At 29.6% G+C, this 18,745-nt stretch overlaps 2 protein-coding genes and 1 non-coding gene across 3 annotated transcripts in view; 2 read left to right on the top strand and 1 right to left on the bottom strand.

Moving 5' to 3' along the window:
• The window catches only part of LOC111642125 (probable acyl-CoA dehydrogenase 6), a 38,613-nt gene extending 36,394 nt beyond the window's left edge, over window positions 1-2,219 (bottom strand). The window contains exon 1 of the mRNA XM_023388406.1: window positions 1,882-2,219. Within this exon, the coding sequence (XP_023244174.1) occupies window positions 1,882-2,064 (183 nt within the window). The 5' untranslated portion in view covers window positions 2,065-2,219. The remainder of the gene's footprint in view (window positions 1-1,881) is intronic.
• Window positions 2,220-2,668: 449 nt separating this feature from the next.
• LOC111642126 (beta-1,3-galactosyltransferase 1-like) lies at window positions 2,669-12,747 on the top strand. Its single transcript, XM_023388407.1, has 4 exons — window positions 2,669-2,771; window positions 4,836-4,979; window positions 9,329-9,472; window positions 11,660-12,747. Exons 3-4 carry the CDS (start codon window positions 9,416-9,418, stop codon window positions 12,665-12,667), a joined length of 1,065 nt encoding a protein of 354 aa, XP_023244175.1. The 5' UTR covers window positions 2,669-2,771; window positions 4,836-4,979; window positions 9,329-9,415; the 3' UTR covers window positions 12,668-12,747.
• On the top strand, window positions 4,454-4,569 carry Trnal-caa. Its single transcript has 2 exons — window positions 4,454-4,491; window positions 4,524-4,569. It is a non-coding gene; the product is annotated as a tRNA-Leu (tRNA).
• Window positions 12,748-18,745: the final 5,998 nt, after the last annotated feature.

Genomic DNA, 18,745 nt, shown 5'->3' on the forward strand with positions numbered 1-18,745 from the left:
ATTCTTTGTTGGACTAGAATATCTCAAACATGATGCAACCTATAAAAATATTTCTTATACAAATGCAGATTATCTTCACTTAGCAATTTTCTAATGGATATTTCAAAACATTCCTAGTGCTTTAGTACTTCAAACTTAAAATACAGATTTTTAATAGCTGAGAATTTTTTGCAAACAGTAACCATATTATACCTTCTTACAATGACTTTTGGGAATGAGTCATAATAATTATAGCATTTTTATTGAGTTGGTAAGACCAAGCTAATATTGATATTATTATATGAACTTTCGTATACTATACTCTGTATTTTTAATATCTATATTTTTTTATTTTTCTATCAATAATCATTATCTTTATAAATAGCAATCAAATAAAAAAAATTATCTTTTGAATACTTTATGGATTTGAAATAACTTATCAGAAATAGGCAAATGTTTTCTTTTCAGAAAGTAATGATTTTAATAATTAATTTGTGATATAATCTCCAAAAGAAAACAGTTTGGTTTGTTTACATCTGCAGAATTTGTATCTGTTGCAAATTGAAAATCCATAAACTATTCAAAAGATAATGTTTTTGATTTGCTGGCTGTTTATAAAGATAATGATTATTGATAGAAAAATAAAAAAACTACAGATATTAAAAATACAGAGTACAGTATACAAAACTTCATATAATATTGCCCAACACAAAGATAGCAAAAGAGAATCATTTTAAAATCTACTATAACATACAAAATATCTAATACAAAAAACATCTTAATTCTGAAAGATAAAAACTGATATTGCATTAATTAATACAAAAACAGTTAGCTTTATTTTGCTAGAATACATGGTTAAAATATCTTGGTCTTAGTTCAACATTTGTGGAATCTATGTGCATGCTTTTTGTGCATTTTGTCTCATTTCCCCATAAACTATAATCACTTTACATCTTCACATGCCTTATACTCATGAACACTTGTATTCATAACTATAATGCCTTCATTGTCAATAGTGTAATGTTGCAACTAATTAGCAGACTGTATAATGTTGAATTTTTTATAAGGACATTGGCTTTATGTGTTGTCATGTGATTTGTGAAGTTCACAGCTTTAATTTGTATTTTTTTTTAAATTTTTGTTTGAAAAATTTATATATTGCCATAGAACTTCTGCACAATTTACGCCCGTTTCTTGTTTAATTAATTAACTTATACATATTATCATGCAATACTGAAAAGAGTAGACCAAGTTCTTATGCTATTGGTTTGCTAAATTTTAATGACATAAATTTGAATTTTTCAGATATTCTATTTGAAACATTCCATTATAAAACTTATTTCTTTAAACCTGTTGCAACCCTCAGGAGATGAAAAATGTTCACATTTCATTAAAATATTATGTTGAAAGGACTTTGGTTTGTGTAGTGTATTTAGTGACAATAATACAGTAAAACCTGATTAACTCAAATTCCTTGAAATTTTTAAATTTAAATTCTGAACTCTTTTCCCCCAACCAATTCAAGTTAACTAGGTTCTATCGTATTAACTACAAATCTTTAAATTACAAAATAGTTGCTATAAAACCCTACAAATTACAACTTCAAAATAATTAGCTAGAGGAGTTGAGAGGAAAAACCTTAATTGCTTAATCTAGATATATCTCAAAATATTATGCAATGTATGAAATTCCTTTTCATTTTCTATATTTTATCCAATAAGTTTAGAAACAGATATTTATTTCATAAAATTAAATACAGCATTTAACCAGTATGTATTTTACATTTAAAAAATTTAGTATCCTGAATCATTTCAAACACTTAACAGAGTACCTATACCTATATATATACTTGCATATAGTTAAATAATAACTAATTTTATATTCTGTGGTTTATTTTATTACCTTCCTAACGCTTTTCCTCATTTCTTCGTGTTCTTGAGTGAACTTAATACTGACTCCATACTCACTACTTCTACTTGACGGGGTTATATAAAAAAATCTTCTACTTTCGTTCCTCGTAACTTTTGCAGATAAACACTGTAAAAATCTAGCAGACTGCCTTTGCACAGATCGATATTTAAACATTGTTGAACGAATTAAACGAGCTTTAATTAATGAAAATAACAACAACAGATGACTTACGAGTAATCGTTTCTTAATCAAGTAATAAGAAAAATTATCATACTATTATCGATAACAACGTGTTAAAAGTTCAACCACGTGATTTTTATCTTGTAAACAACTAAACAGTTCGACCACGTGGTTTTCAAGATAACGTTTGCTGATTGGACGATTTAAAATTTAAATTATAATTCCTAAAGTAATTGATACATACTTTACAGTTTATATATATATTTAACCTATATAAATTTTAATATTTTATATAATGTTAGAATTTTTTTTGTGAATATAAAGTTATTTTTTATTCTGAATTTGATAACCGTTCAATGAACTGTGATTGTAATCACTTATCTTGATTGTAATTATATAATCATGAAGATTAAGCCAATATAAATTAGCTCATTGGCTTAAAGAGTTTACGTAAATATATTTATTGATAAAAGACTAAATCGCATTAGTTAATTAAGAGATAAGTTATTGTAATCAATGGAGATAACAAAACTAAACTGCACAACAAAACAAAACTTTATTTTTTACTTCCTATTATTACATTCTTTTTTCTTTCTTTCTTTGATGATGATCTTTAATTGAATGAATTAGATTTTCTGTCTCATAATCTCTTTCCTTAAAATGCTAGGATAAGTTAATTTAAGTCATTCGCGATATAACAGGTAACACCAATCTTATCTCCCATCCATTCCACCTTTTAATTTAAGCACCGAAATTTGATTGATTAATGTCCCTTATATACAAGCTACCATGGCAAATTTTGGAGTTTTAGAGGAAGGTTTCTCCCTCTACAACTCTCTCGTTGGAAAACAAAGTGGTTGCCACAAATCAGTCAGCAGGAGAATTTTGTCGCGGAAAGGATGAAGAATGTGTTCGTTGAACGTGATGAATGTAAATTTAAGAAATGTGTGTCGTTTCGTCGTATGGAAAGTAAATAGATCGTAAATTTTAGATGGTTGTTCGGTGTGTAAATAATCGAATCATAATTTCGTTTCAAGCTAACTACTGTGTTTTTATCTGAAACGGTCAGACCGCTCGCACTATGGTTGAATTGTGCAATGCAAGTGTCAATTGGCGAGCGTCGAGATTTCCACAAAGACAGCATGCCTCAAATTGCGCCCGAAAATACCTAACGAGTCTCAGCCGAAACGTTAAATCACGCTTATCAAATCAGTTAACACGAAAGAACTCCAGGTTGCGTCGTCCCGCGCACGGTTCACGATATATGACGGGAGTGGACGAATTTTGCGACACGCAAATTTCGGTTATGGGTGACGAACGATTGCAAGTAACGTTCGTTGGCACGCTTTATTCGCTTTTAAGGGCTTTCGTTGGGTTCTCGAGAAGCAGATCATCATGGTATAACGGCAAGCACTCTGGACCAGGCAGATTTAAAACGTGTTATAAATCTGCCTGATTGTTTTGCGAGAAATTTTCTGATTGTTTTGCGAGAAATTTTCTGATTATTTTACGTGCGCTTGTCGAAAAAAAGATTTTGGCGTTCTTCGGGCCTGCGTAGCGGCGCGAAATCATCGCTTTGATATAGTCTAGTCGATAATTCTTGTGGAATCATTTGGTACGAGATGTTCAACAGCCGACAACAATGCTCGAAACAAACCTATTTTGTTGCGGTCACGGGTATTGTATTCATTCAGGACTTCCAAAGTGTTGGAGGTAGATGTGACTACTGTATAATCTTACATTACACGGCGAGTTACGGAGATGGTGAATTTATTATGTTCTTTCCGTTGCAACGTTTGTCCGAACACAAAACTAAGCGTTTCTCTAACACACGTAGCATGGAATGTGTAAGCTTTTTGAAAACGACGAATTGCTATACACTTAACTAACGCAATGCTATGAAGGAACGAACACAAACAGTTTCTAATTGTAAGAGACGTTAAAGATATTCCGATACCACGTCCGGAAATAGAAAAACGACACGTGATTCAACGTCCCAGTCAGCAGTTAGATTCCTGAAATTCCATTATTTATAATTCACTGTGAACTCCGGTTCTAAACAAGAATATGCGATAAATTATTTCGAAAATCCATATGCGAAACTTTCAGTACGCGAATATTTTCCGTCGCTACTTTCGATTCGAAATTTTTCCATATAAACATTTTGTGAGGTTGTGGAAGCAGCGATTTGCTTTGCTCTGTTAACATCAGTGTTTATTACATCACAATAAAACCAGAGTGAATGTTTCAACGCGGACAACAATGTCACTTCACAACTGCGATCGAATCTAGTGTTTGATATTCCGACGTTGACATATAAAGCATCCACGGAAATACCATGTACCATTAATTAATTAAGCAGCAATCGAGATAGTTGAGTCGCGTCAGGATGGCCGAGCGGTCTAAGGCGCCAGACTCAAGGGAAACCTTCCGTATTAATGCGGGGACGTGCATTATGGTCCACGATAGTGGGCGTGGGTTCGAATCCCACTCCTGACATAAAGTTTTTTTTTTATGTACGTGTGATTGATTGAAAATGTTTCTGTTAGTATGACGTATGTTTGCGCCTGGAAGACATTTTTTAATTCCTTTCGTCCGAAACTCTATTTAAAACATTTTATATTACAGCTTAAATTAATTATAATTGCTAAGTAATAAAGTTAAAATCTTAATTTTTATTTTAACTTAGAGAAAGTATACATTTTTAAGTTTAAATTTATACTTTCGCTAATATTTAAAATTAATATTTTCATTTCTTCCACCAGAGGGAGAAGTATATTTCCGGTTAGTCTGATGTTCACATTTCACAATCAAGTATGTGGAAATGACGATTAACACTATTATGCCATAAAGTCTCATTCACGAATATGGCAAGGATTGGTTTAAAAAGAGATATAATCGTCGTTTCGGTAAGTATTTGTATCTAATAACTAGATCTACTAATAACTTAGACAATTAAATCTTATGGAGAAAACTGAATATGAAATTATAGTAGATTCGTCAAAGCTATTTAAACGTGATTCAATCCCCCCAATCCCCCGAGCAAATCTCAGATAATATCCCAACTGTCTTATTCAGAGGTGTATTGTACCTACACAAGTCATCTGATAGAATCACAATACAAATAAACAGCTATTAAGATTTTTCATGACATTAATTAACAGTTTACTGAATTAACCTTCATTTTTTTTATACATATATTAATTAATGACTATTGCGGTCTATAGATTGTTTGGACGTTTAGTTGTGTACTAAAAATATAGTCGCTCGTTTCGGCTTTGAGGTGCAAGAATTGAAAAACTGTTGCAATGCCTCTTCGATATAAATATTACAATATAATTTGTAACATTCCGGTCTCCTTATTTAAAGAAATGAAATGTATTGTAATTAATACAGTAAAGTATATTTAAATATAAACTGGAATCGCATCACATCGAAGTTTTTCTGTTTCGGCAAATTTCCATTTTGAACCAGTTTTAGGGTGTTTTTTTTTTCTAAATTATACACAGATAAACATCATATTGTTAGATTTTTATTTTTAATGATAAAATTCACTTTTATGTAGGTAAAAAATGTTTATTAAATGGAATCATTTTGGATAATTTGGATTAAAACTAAAAGTGGAAGTATTTGAATGCAAGAGGTGAGAACTTTTCCATTTAAAAAGTTCTCTTTCTTGAGAACTTGTGTGAGGTATTTCAAGGAATCCTAAAGTTTTAGGATTCCTTTCTTATTATCAGCAAACAAGCCAATTCAAGAAATGAGAACTAGTGTCTCGTTCTGTCATCAGAAATAATGATTACAGTAATATAGAGACCAAGTTATTCTGTGATATGATTTCTCAAGGAATTTTAATAATCTACTTATTAATACTTTACTCTCTGTAATTACCAACAGTGTTATCCAAAGTAAAGATTTCCTTTTCCAATAATGAAACTAGTGATCTTGACCATGTCTTTCTTAATTATAAGCAATAAACAGAGATCAAGATTAAAATAATTCACTTTATTTACTCATACTGATTTAACAATGCATTTTGGATTGATAAAATATTTTCCAATCCCTCATCGGGCTTATTGTTTCAGTGCCCAAGGTCATTGTCTTTCTACCCAACTTCACATTTGTGACACCTTTTATTTCATTAAGAACCATAGTGAAGTCACGCCATGCTTTGTTGGGATGCAAACCATTGTATTACCTACTAGCATCCCCCATTGCGGCTTTGCCCGCTCTTATATACATATAGAACTTTGAAAATTTGAACTAATCATTCATTAATTATTTGTTGATAATCCACGTTGTATGTGAAAACCCGCTGTAATTTTGAAACTCCGAATAAGATTATCATTATCTTGCATGGTTTTCTGCAATCTTTCAATGAGTTCCCTTTTCAAAGTTGGGTTTATATTCGATCAGGCTAATATCTGGTCAGATTCAGACATGAAATAGATCTGTAAAAATTTAGGAGTGTCTTCTGGATCAGGAAGTAAACTGTCAATCAAATGATAAACTTCACCCTGGATTTTAAATGTAGGCACAAAATTCCCTTCTCTTATTTCTTTTGCTCCAAATGATGTCATTTGAAATAGTGTTGTACTGTCTAGAATTGTCTAAGAAATGTATAGAAAGAGAATCTGTTTTTAAAATCAAATTTTCAATGAAATCAGGAGGTTGTTCAAGAACAATTTTCTTCGCAGCACAGCAACATTATATTAGCATTAATTTTATTTTTAAGAAAAAGTTATTTTGCAAATAATCCACTGTTACCTGATGACATGCAAATTTTCCATTTTGTTTGGCTTTTCATGTTAGATATACTGTTGAGGGGAATGATATATATTTGTTCACTATACTCAATTGTATTCTGCAAAAATATAGTGTATTGCATTTCCAATGTTGTTTTCAAGGAAGGTAATAAAATGCAGTTATGCTAAATGTATTAAATGTAAGTTGGAATTGGAATACTTTCAGGTGTTTTTAGTGTTCTGACTAATATATGAAAAAACAGATTAATGGTTAGTTTTGTCATTTTTTCGATTTGAGTTTTGTAGGCTTGAGGAACTGTTGTTATTTAAATTTTGCCTGCAATTTTTACATGTGAATTGTTATTCTAAGGAAAGGATGGCAGAACAGATATTATGCAGTAGCTGCAGCTTGGTTATGGGCTATTGCATCATACCAAATAATTCACACAAGTTGAAGCAGCAGTTGAACAGAGTGAGTATTTAACATAAAGTCCACATAGCCAGTCTCATATTAGTGTCTTCTTTCTGTGGGATATTTTTAAGAGTATGATACAATTCATCAAAGCTTGGAAATGGCATTCTGAAATAATTAAGAAGTTTTTGGTTTGTCCTTTCAAAGCTGGTTAAACAACATATTAAAAAGTTCCTTGTTATAAATAACTGTTCACAAATGGATGTACTTAATACCATATATTTTTCTTTTTAAGAATTGAAGTCCCAGGAACTTTATTATTGCATTGTAATGAGCATCCATGGTAACTGACCAACATAAAACAAACTCTTCCATCTGACTGCAGTGCATCTGCTGAAAAAACAATGCACTGTGAACCACCATTCTGCAGAACTTCTGACCTAAATTGGGCCTTAGTATGAAGATCATCTTTAAATAAAGTTGAAAACATGAACATTGATAAAAATTGCAAAGATACAATAGTATTTCAGTTATTCAAATTGATTCAGTCTGCAGGTGCAGGTGATTCAGACAATGAAAGATTCAGATAAGTGGATTTACAAATAAAAAATGAAATTGCAGGTTACCAGCACAGTATTGTACATGTACAGTATTTAGCATCATACAGATCTGTCAGAGCAAGCTAATTTCTATGGTATAAGCAAAGTGCAGCACTACGTCACTGTTTTTCTTAGGCTACATCCTACGTGGCAGCGTCCAGCGACCGCGAGCAGAAAAAATCTTTGTACACGCATTCCAACTCATGAGCGACTTCTGTCCGGAGTGGACGCGTGTTGTTTACAAAATGACGGTGAGATGACTTTGTCGAAGACTTGCTACGGAAAATATAACAAGCATTAAAATGGTAAATTTGACAGGTAATTGTTATCACTAACTAGACACACAACAAATATAAAGAATCTTCATAGAATAATAAGTTAAAAAAGTTTTATTTTTAAAATGTTAGATTTACAAAATCAGAAATTATTAAATTACATAAAAGATTATTAAAGTACATACAACATATATACACAATTTATTTGTCATTCTGTTTTCATTCATCTACAAAATCAACCATTTTCTTCAATGGAAGCATGAGCAGTGGAAGCGACGATCAAACTGGCTTGGTATCTGCTTCCTGCACATGCGTGTAGAAGCATCATCTGGTGACCACCAGATGATGCTTCACACTATGTGTGCATCCAGAGTAACAACATCTGTGCATCCGGATGCACAGATTTGTGCATCTGGATTGCACAGATTTGTGCATCTGGATTGCACAGATTGTGATGCCGGATGCACAGATGCATCGGCAAAAACAAATGGCGTGCATCCGGAGTAACCACATCTGTGGTTACTCTGGATGCACGCCATTTGTTTGAACCAGTTTGTCTGCTCTGCTTGGAAGCATGCTTGTGGTTGCTGGATGCTGCCATGTGGAACATAGCCTTAATATCTGAAATAGTAGCTGCTTCCACAAATTTTTCAGCAATACATTTCCCCAGATTCTCTTAATGCATGGATGATCTCAAGATTTTCTGCTATGGTAAAAACAACTCATTACCATGAGTTTGCAAACACAGTGTAAACATAAGAAAATTGTAGTGTAATGCCAGTGGGAGAGAGAGAGAGAAAAAGGAGGGCAAGTGGTAGTTTAGATTATTGGACATTTGGTTAATTGGCATTCAGATAATTGGAATTTTACCATATATAAATAAATTTAATTGATGCACAGAAATAAAAGTACAGTAATGTGCCCATATTTTCAGCTATCTTCACAAATAGTGAAGAATATATTGACTGAATAGCATTGCTATGGGCTATGAAGATAACATACCAGAATAAACATCAAAGATAATAAATTTGATTAATTCAATAGTTCTGATACATTTATATAAAATCTCCATCTGTAGCAATATCATTCAGTCAAACTGTTCTCCATTGTGCCTGAAGATGGTAAATATAAATATGATATATATCATTACATTGTGTCATTACATTATTTGTATGTAGCTAAGTTTTAAGTATAAGCTTCTAATAAGATATTTTTCATTTTTTACAGTTAACTGAGAATCTATGGATTCACACAACATTTTGTTTATTGATTCAAGACAAAAATAAATTATATGAGATTTAATAAGAAAGGAAGATGACAAAGTTTTTACATTTTTTTGTCATTCTAGTATCTTTAAACAATTCCTTCCAGGTATGAAAAACATGATTATTTAATTATGATTTAGTAAAAATTATATTTACAAAGTAAATGATGTACTTTTAAATGTTTAGAATTTGAATTTATGATTTTATTTTTTGATTATATTTTTTACATTGTAAATAAATTACTACCTAACTAACATTCTTCACAAAAATTTTAACTTTGCAATTAGTTTATCACTTATTTTAATCTTGTTTTTGAAGATAAAACAATTAAATGTTAATGTTTATTTTTATTTTATTTTTCAAACTACATAAAAGACAAGAATAAATTTAAAAAGTTAAATTTGTTCAAGCATACAACTTATTTTTTAAAAATTGCATTTATATTGGTTTTATTTTATCTTCTAATTTTTTCTAAATAGCAATTTCTTGCATAGCCAATCAACATGATTAATTTTAAATTATTCTGTTTTATAAACATAGGGATGTCAATAAATTATGTAATGCAGACTGGATGAGCATGTTGATAATCATTACAATAGTATGAGGGTATATACAAAGATTAAGTATGCTGTATCTTAACCCATGAATAACAATGATTCATTTTTGTTTCCAAACAGCAAACTATACTGTTTGTATTTAATTAATAAAATAGCATGGGATACCAAACATTATGCTATGTATTATAGCGTAGTACAACTAAGGGACTCGATTGAAGGTGTGTTACATAATTCTGGGGATGGGCATGTACAATGTGTCAAGGAGCAATAAAGGATGGTTGGTGGTTGAAAAGAATAAATATGATATTACATAATTTATGCACAATCCCATATATAGATTCTTAAAGATCTTCATAATTATTTAACTGTAACAAAAACCAATACAACTCATATTGAAACATAAAAGGAATTTAATACAGACTATGTTATGTGTATATTAGTGGTACAATTTTGCCACACACCTGCTAATTACATCATACGTCATTATACTTAAGTTTTTGAAGTGTCATGGTACGTCATGTTTTTAAATATTTAAATATAAATTATAATGATTTATCTCTATGGGATAATAAATCCTGGAGTGAAGTGTTACTTGAACCAACAAAAATATATGTTGATTCCTAATATAATTTTCTGAAATTACATTGTGAAAGCATATGAATTTTATTTCACAAACTACAGTAGACCCCCCTATAACACGGATTTGTATAACACGGCGAAAAAATTGCGATAGTGTTTGTATAACACACTAAAAGAGATTCGTATAACACGGTAAAACGTCATTGCTGACTCGTGTCGCAACAGGATTGGTCAAATCTGGACCAATAGTGGACATTGCATAAACCGTTGAGTTTAAACGAGCAGCAGACCTACTAAAAACCATTTATTATTTAACGGCCATAAAAATTACATTTATATTAATGATGTCTCCAAAGTTCAGTAAATTTTTCACAGAAAAATAAGTTATCAGGGAACACGCGCACGTTGTTTGATGAGCTGCTCCGCGACGAAAACAAGCTTAAGCAATGGCATCTTCGAATGTGTGCACTTGGTAAGTAATCCTACAATTTTTTGTTTATAGCATAGTTTGTATGGATTATTCCCAAAAAATTTTATGTGATTTGGAAATGTTGAGTCAAATTAGTCTAGAATTGATTAATTTTATGGAAGAAAACCTTTCAAACAGCTGTAGCCACTAAACTGCGCACATGCTGGGCTGTGATTGGCTCATGTATTCAGTGCCGGCCCGAGGCAAGTTTTAGGGTGGAGTGAGATCCTATTATGGTGCCCGGGCCACCCCCGGGCACCATAATAGGATCTCACTCCACCGTGGGTCACATAATAGGATCTCACTCCACCGTGGGTCAAGTGCATGGGCGGTGGAACCCCGCCCATGCACTTGACCCACGCACATCTCAACAGATAAGGCCATTCACATACTGGCCACATGCTTGCAATTAAAATATAGAAAAGTGAAAAATTATTTTTTCCTTTACTTTTTATACCACTGAGGCGGCCTTACCATAGGGCCTGGAGCGGCTGCTCCATTCGCCCTATGGTAGGGCCGGCTCTGCATGTATTTAAGTGACTAGTACAACACGGAATTCATATAATATGGAACGTATCTACTGTGTTATAGGAGGGGTCTACTGTATATAACAAGTAACAGTCAAATATTAGTTTTATATATGTTTAACAGATAGTAATTTTATATATATAATTTTTATTTTTAACAGAAAGAAGAAATGAATTCAAAGACGACAAAAATATTTTTCAGACCTTTATTTATAATAGTCAGTTTTGTCATCATCTGGTGTGTAATTTATCTTCCAATCAACAGCTCCCGTTCTCATCCACCAGACACTAGGTGGATGTTATATAATAGAGATTTACATCAGTATGTTCTTCCGGAAAATGTTACAACAATATTAGAACCTAAATTAAATTGTAGAAATAATTCTTCAAAAAGTTTATTTTTACTTGTAATTGTATGTTCTTCCGTAACAAATTTTGCACCTCGTCAAGCCATTAGAGAAACTTGGGCTACTGCTAAGGTTCCCGAAACCATGAAAATTCTATTTCTTTTGGGTAAGTCAGAAAATGACACACAGAATGCTGCTGTAATGGAAGAAAATGCAAATTATTCTGATATAATTCAAGAAAACTTTTTAGATACTTATAATAATTTAACTGTGAAGTCAACAATGCTGTTAAAATGGGTGAACGATAGTTGTCGCCAAGCCAAATACGTAATGAAGACAGATGATGATATGTTCGTTCATTTGCCAAATCTAGTTAAATTTTTAAAAAATAGTACTCAAAAACATTTGTTAGTTGGTTGTCTCATAAGTGGTGCCGTTCCCATTAAAGACTGGCATTCCAAGTGGTATGTTCCAGATAATGTATATTCTGAATATACGTATCCAAATTACTTATCTGGGACAGGTTATGTAATGTCAGATAATATTGTATCTACATTATATAATACTGCTTTAAATACTCCTTTGTTTTACTTAGAAGATATTTTCATTACAGGAATATGTGCTCGTAAAGCCGGCATCAAACCGGTAAATAACAACGGATTTAAATTCTATAAACGTAAAAATGATCCATGTATTTTTCAGAAAATAATTACAAGTCACAAAATGACACCGTCTGAACTTCGCGAGATATGGAAGAAAGTCAACAGTCCGTCCATTAAGTGTGTCCGAAAACGTTTAGCCACATTAAAACACCGTACTTAGGGCTTTCCATTTTTATCTTGCCAAATAGAAAGGATTTTTATAATTGTTATTAGTGATCTATATTATGTCTGGATTAAAAAGTAATTACAGCTATGATTAAATATATCAAAAAATTAATGACATATTTTTGAGAATGTTAAATATAACGAAGCTTATAATATTGATAGATTGTTAAAGGAATTTTTCTATGCAAAGGCATTTATCTTGCAAAAATAATCTTTTAAATAGCAGAGAAAGTATATTATAAAAGTGTTCATCAAATAGTCTTTCCAATAATAATCTAATGAATTAAATACCATAACTGTAAATTCAATTTACAGAAGTTTCTTTTAAATATAATAAATATTGCTTATTTTACTTGATTTTAAAATATTTACACTCGTATATGATATATATATATTCTATATTCTAAAAATCAAGTAAAATAAACAAAAACAAATGACATAAAATAATTTCTATATTATAACTGTATTTTAATTGTCCAATTAATGTTTAAAGAGAAATACTCTTTAAATTTAATGTCTGAGCTTAATAATAATACAAATTGGCTTGTTAATGTTATATAACAAATGCTCCTAATGTCCTACACTTAAAGTGTTTTAAATATATTTAAGAATTTGGCTTATTTTGTCACTTAATAATTGCAACTTCATATACTTATTTTACGATGTATTGTAAAAATTAACTAGTACTTAATATTGTGTGAAAATATATCCTTTGTAAGTAGCTTACTTAATTTTTAATAATTCAGTGGACTGGTTTTTGGACAGATATTTGTTTTTGGTTAATTTAGCATTGAATATTTGTTTTTGGTTAATTTAATTTGAACCTGTGATAAAATATTATTATTGTTAATATTTAGGATTTTGTCTGTTCAGTTTTATATGTATAGAAGCTCAATTTCTAAGCTTATATGCCATAATATACTGTGCATACATACATACACACAATTCTTAATGCAAGATAATATAATCCTGAAATTAATATATTAATTAAAACATTGTAATATAGCATTGTATTATATTAAATACTGCAAAAGAAAGTTGTAGTGCAGTATTATTATAATTCAGGGTTTAAATTTTGTTTTTTAATTGTATTTTATCTTTCTAGTAATATTGTGTTTGTACTTTTTAAAGTATCAAAAATTATCTAGGAATGCATGTTATAAATTATTGTGTCAGTATAAGTCATAAATCATGCTATAATGTTAAATAGGAATTAGAACACAAAGAATGGCGAGTAACATTTCCAATTGTCAGTCTCATAATTTGTAGAAATGTTTGAATCCAAAATTTTATTTACTTAACTACATTTTAAATTTTCACTAAATTCACTATCAGAAGCTTGAAAGGAACAAATTATCTCAAAGTTCAATATTCAAAAAATTATTTCAATAATAGAATGAACTTCTGATTGTGGAGATGTGAAAAATATTTGTATGAACATATCTTAGGTTTAGTTGTTTATTCTTTCTTTACATTAAAGATATATATCCGCAGTGGGCAAGCAAGAGTTCAGTGAGAGCCGAAATGTAAGTTTTGCAAAATGCATGGGAGCCGCAGTTCTGTACTTTTTTATTCTGTACCGTGATTTTATTATATAATATAAATATAATATAAAACAAATATTGAATTTTTTTAATANGGAAATAAAATTGTAAAAATAATAATAAATAGCAGAAATTAACACTTTCAGCAAGAGCCGCATTTGCCCATGTCTGATATATATCTTAATATAACAATAAAGTGATACAACATATCAAAATTTTAAAAATTAATTTAATATAAAAGTAAAATATGCTTTAATGCTTTCGATTTATAAATGTTTTAATGCATTTATATATTTATATATATTGACTCAGTTATTCTGTATTACATATACTGTATAACCGAGAATGTTATTTTTGTTATCTTCTGTTGCTTTCTCTATCATACTTTGAAATTTTGTGTTAAAATAAAAAGTAATGCATTAATTAAGGAAAATTAGAAAAAAAAAACAAAGGAAAAAACTAGAAATAGCAAGTATTCAAGCCCTTTCAAATTGACATGATTCATCATCAGGAATGCTTATAAATGTTTAAGTAGAATGCTTTCATCAAGAAGGTGATCAAGTAGTTATAAACTGATAGCAGTTATGTTACAAAAGAAAATAATGTTTTATGATTTATTTGTAATCATAGTAACTGCTATTTGTTTATATTTGCTAGCTCTCACCTTTCTGACAATAGAATTCTATTTGGACATTCATAGCTGAGTTGTGATAACAAGTGCTCAAACACTTCCAAGTTATTTCTAGTTTATTGTAATATTTTTCTAATTTTTCCAGTATTAAAACATTAGTTTCCATTTTATCTATGGAGTTCTGCATTAATTTTATCTTTTATACTTAAATAAAGAAATCATTTTACTTATATTATCTGATCTGATTTATTAAGAATCTCTCTTAAAAAACTCTCTCTAAAATAAGTTCTTAATATCAAAAAGTATTAAGTGTATTTGAATATCATTTAATATTTTATAATATTTATTTGGATATTGTGATGATTTCTCATCAGTCTTTGTAAACAGATACAATTTTTATGCTCATTTCTCAGTTTAGTAAGCTGTAATTTTTGCATGTAATGGTTTCCATATAGCCAATAAACCATTCAGTTCCATAGAACGTGTGATAGTAGCATATTCATTAAATATATTAATCATTTGGTCTGTTTATGAAATTATGATTGGGACGTAATAATATACATGTTGTGTTTAATTAATATCATAAACTGTATGTTATGTCTCATAAACCAGATAGAATATAAACATTGAAAAATAATAATAATTGTTTCATGAGTAATAAAATATTTAAATATTATTTCCATAATTTTTTTATGGAATATATATTTTTATATGTATTAAGTTACTTAGCAGTTCCTGTTATGCTGATTTTCAGATACATAAAACAATTTTGATTTATGTAGCATCCTTGTGCTTTAAAGAAAATTTTTGCCTCTGTCCATTAACATAGCCCTAGCAAGTCATTGTCTTGTTAATAAATTCTATTTTTGATACTTTACTGGTGATTGAAAATTGAATTCTCATTAACTGGGAAATATGAAAATTGTGTGTAGATTTTATTTATACTTAAATATTTATTGACTATTATACAAGTAATCTTCCTACAATAATATATCCTAGTAATTTATAAGTTAATTTTCTGCATTTATTAAATTCATACATTCCTATAAGCATAGTGTAAATTTATATGTAAACTTTAGATAACAATTAAGGGCCAGATACATAAAAATATTAATTAAAATTAACAATTAATAAAACTGCAAGGATGATGATGTGTGGTTTATCAAACATCAATAATAGTCTTAAGAAACTTTTGATTTGAATGACGAGGCATTGTTTCTCAATTTATGTTAATTGCAAGAATTTTATTCGTAATGAAGTTTCGATAAACAATACAGATTATCGTATGTGCAACTTTACCATCCATTAATATTTTTATGCATTTTCCCTAAATTGTTTAATGGGAGTTTTATAAACTGTGTATCATACATTTGAATCTCAGTTATGTAAAAATTTATTTGCTACTTAATTTTACTTTATAAGTAAGATTCTTTTCATAATTTCCTAATCATTACTGTATTTAGTAAGTTCTTAGATATATTAATCTAAGCATTGTCAGCTTATATATATGTATGTTACTTTTTAAGCATTGTGAAAGCACTTATATAATTTAAGTGATGATTTTAATTTTATTTACTTTATGTATCTGGTTACATATCATTGATGTAACTTATTGCTTATAATAAAAACAAAAATTCATTAGTTTTAAGGTCAATAAAATGCCAACAGTAGGCCATAATGAAATTTCCATCCAAACTGTAGGCAGAAATTTGTTTCTGTAGAGAATTTGTTAATGAAAATATCTATTTTTGTGTATTTGTGTTGAATAATTTTGTAAATGTTTTTTGTATGGTATGCCATATATCTAAAGATCTGTTCTCATATATTTACGGTATTTCAATCTTTATCTTCACAGAAAAGAAGACAAAAAAAAAAAAAAAAAATGGAATTTCTCCACTAATGTATTGTTTGTCAGCCATATTTTCAATGTAAAATTTTGTTATCTTTCTTATTTTGTAGGAAGAATGTTTATAAATAAATGATCTCATATTTTAGTTGAAAATATTGTAATTTGCATGATATATAATTTACATTTATAAACCATAAATTTTATTGTTGGATTTAAGCTGTTTTGAAGTGTAAGTTAATGATAATAAATACTGAAAAATTATTTATTAATGATATTTATTGTAAAATTTATTAAAATGAATTAGACAGTACTATATGCATATCATGGGGTTTTTTTTCATTTTGAACACAATTAGTGACGTAGGTAGTTTGTGCTGCCCGGAATTTTCGAGTTTTCCACTCACCAGTACAATATACACATCAGACAAGAAAATAGAGAGAAAAAGAGAGATAAACTGCTGTCTCCTACTATGCTACTGATGAACACAAGGATCTTTACTTTCTCAGTTGTTAAGTATACTCTACATAACAACGGAAAGTATAAATATTAGTCGTGTAGAATTTGACTCTCCGGTGTTTTTGTAAAGATTGATTATTCATTTTTTCGAATTTATCAACATCTGTAGTTGATGCCTTTGTTTATTTTGAAGTATTTTGCAAAAAGGTATTAAAATGAAGTTAGTGAAAAAAATGAAAATGTGGGTGTAACAAAGCAAATGTAGATAAGGCGTGGTGTTAGTATACGGACAAACAATACGGAAATGACATAAATTCAACCTGACAAAAGGTACAAAAAAAAAGATATAATAATCGACACAAAACATAAAAAAAAACAAAGTAGTATATTCAATTTCTATGGAGAAGGTCATTTCGAATGGAAAGTTTCATGAAAACAATTAATTGAAAAGTGACCATCCTATTAAACCAGTACTTAGAGAAATGGGCTATTAAAATATAATGAAAGAATCGGCAAGTTGAATTTAATTCTTAATAATTTTAAGTCAGGACACTCAAGAACTTTTGTAGGGTCTGGGGTTAGAGCGTGCCTCTTTTACTCTTTAACTATTATTATTTCATTTAATACATGAAATGTGTAAATGTATTTTTATTAATGTCCAAGCGTTGTTATCGAAATTGCGACGGTCTTCAGCATGGGGTAAGAATACAGGTGATACCAGAGTTAATGTGTCAAGTTACCGATAACTCTTTAGAGTCGCTCTAAGGTGAGAGGTTGATTTATCTATTTGGTTAGTAGGTAGTTTTACCGTTTTCAAGCATTTTTGTAACTTTTTCTACCGTTCTGTCAAAAAATATCTTATTCGTAATTACATTTTTAAATTTTATATCGTGTAAAGAAAGAAAAAAAGTAAATAAATTTGCATTTTACTGTTTTATTACAAATGTATGTCAATATAATTAAGAAAACCATAGCATATATTCTGATACATTTAAATAACCATAGAAATTTAATTCAGATAAAGATAAACTATTTTTAAAATAATTTATTAACTTTAACACTACATAAAGTGTGCTATACAATTTTACTTGTTCAGTATAGTGAGAAATAGTATTTTGGATGAAAAATTTTTGTATTTTTGACATGAGAAATTACGTTTCTTATCACACATTTGCTCTACATATTTTGGTAATTTATATAATAATCTGCATTATTAAAAGTAGAATATGAAAGAAGATTTATTGATTGCCTACTACACCTGTCCTCTGTTTATATAGGCCTAAAACATCACTACAATATTTAACATTCTTGAATCCGTGTCGGTATTTTCCTTCATTCAAACACGATGTGGTGCAATCACTCGGCCACTTAGCATTTTTCATCATTAACTTTAATCACTAATATATCTTTCTTTTAAACTCCATGTCATCACTAATCACTATAATATTATCTGAACTCTCTCCATCCTACATTTACCTGTTTTATTTGTCAATGTTGTTTAAATAGTTGGAATTTCCTCTTTTTCTTCTAACAGTCTATATTTGAAATAATTACTGCGACAACGATATAGCGTGAAATACACGGGCTACATCG

Source organism: Centruroides sculpturatus, unplaced genomic scaffold (assembly GCF_000671375.1).
Source record: "Centruroides sculpturatus isolate CEXI.00-Female unplaced genomic scaffold, Cexi_2.0 scaffold1397, whole genome shotgun sequence".
Lineage (NCBI taxonomy): Eukaryota > Metazoa > Arthropoda > Arachnida > Scorpiones > Buthidae > Centruroides > Centruroides sculpturatus.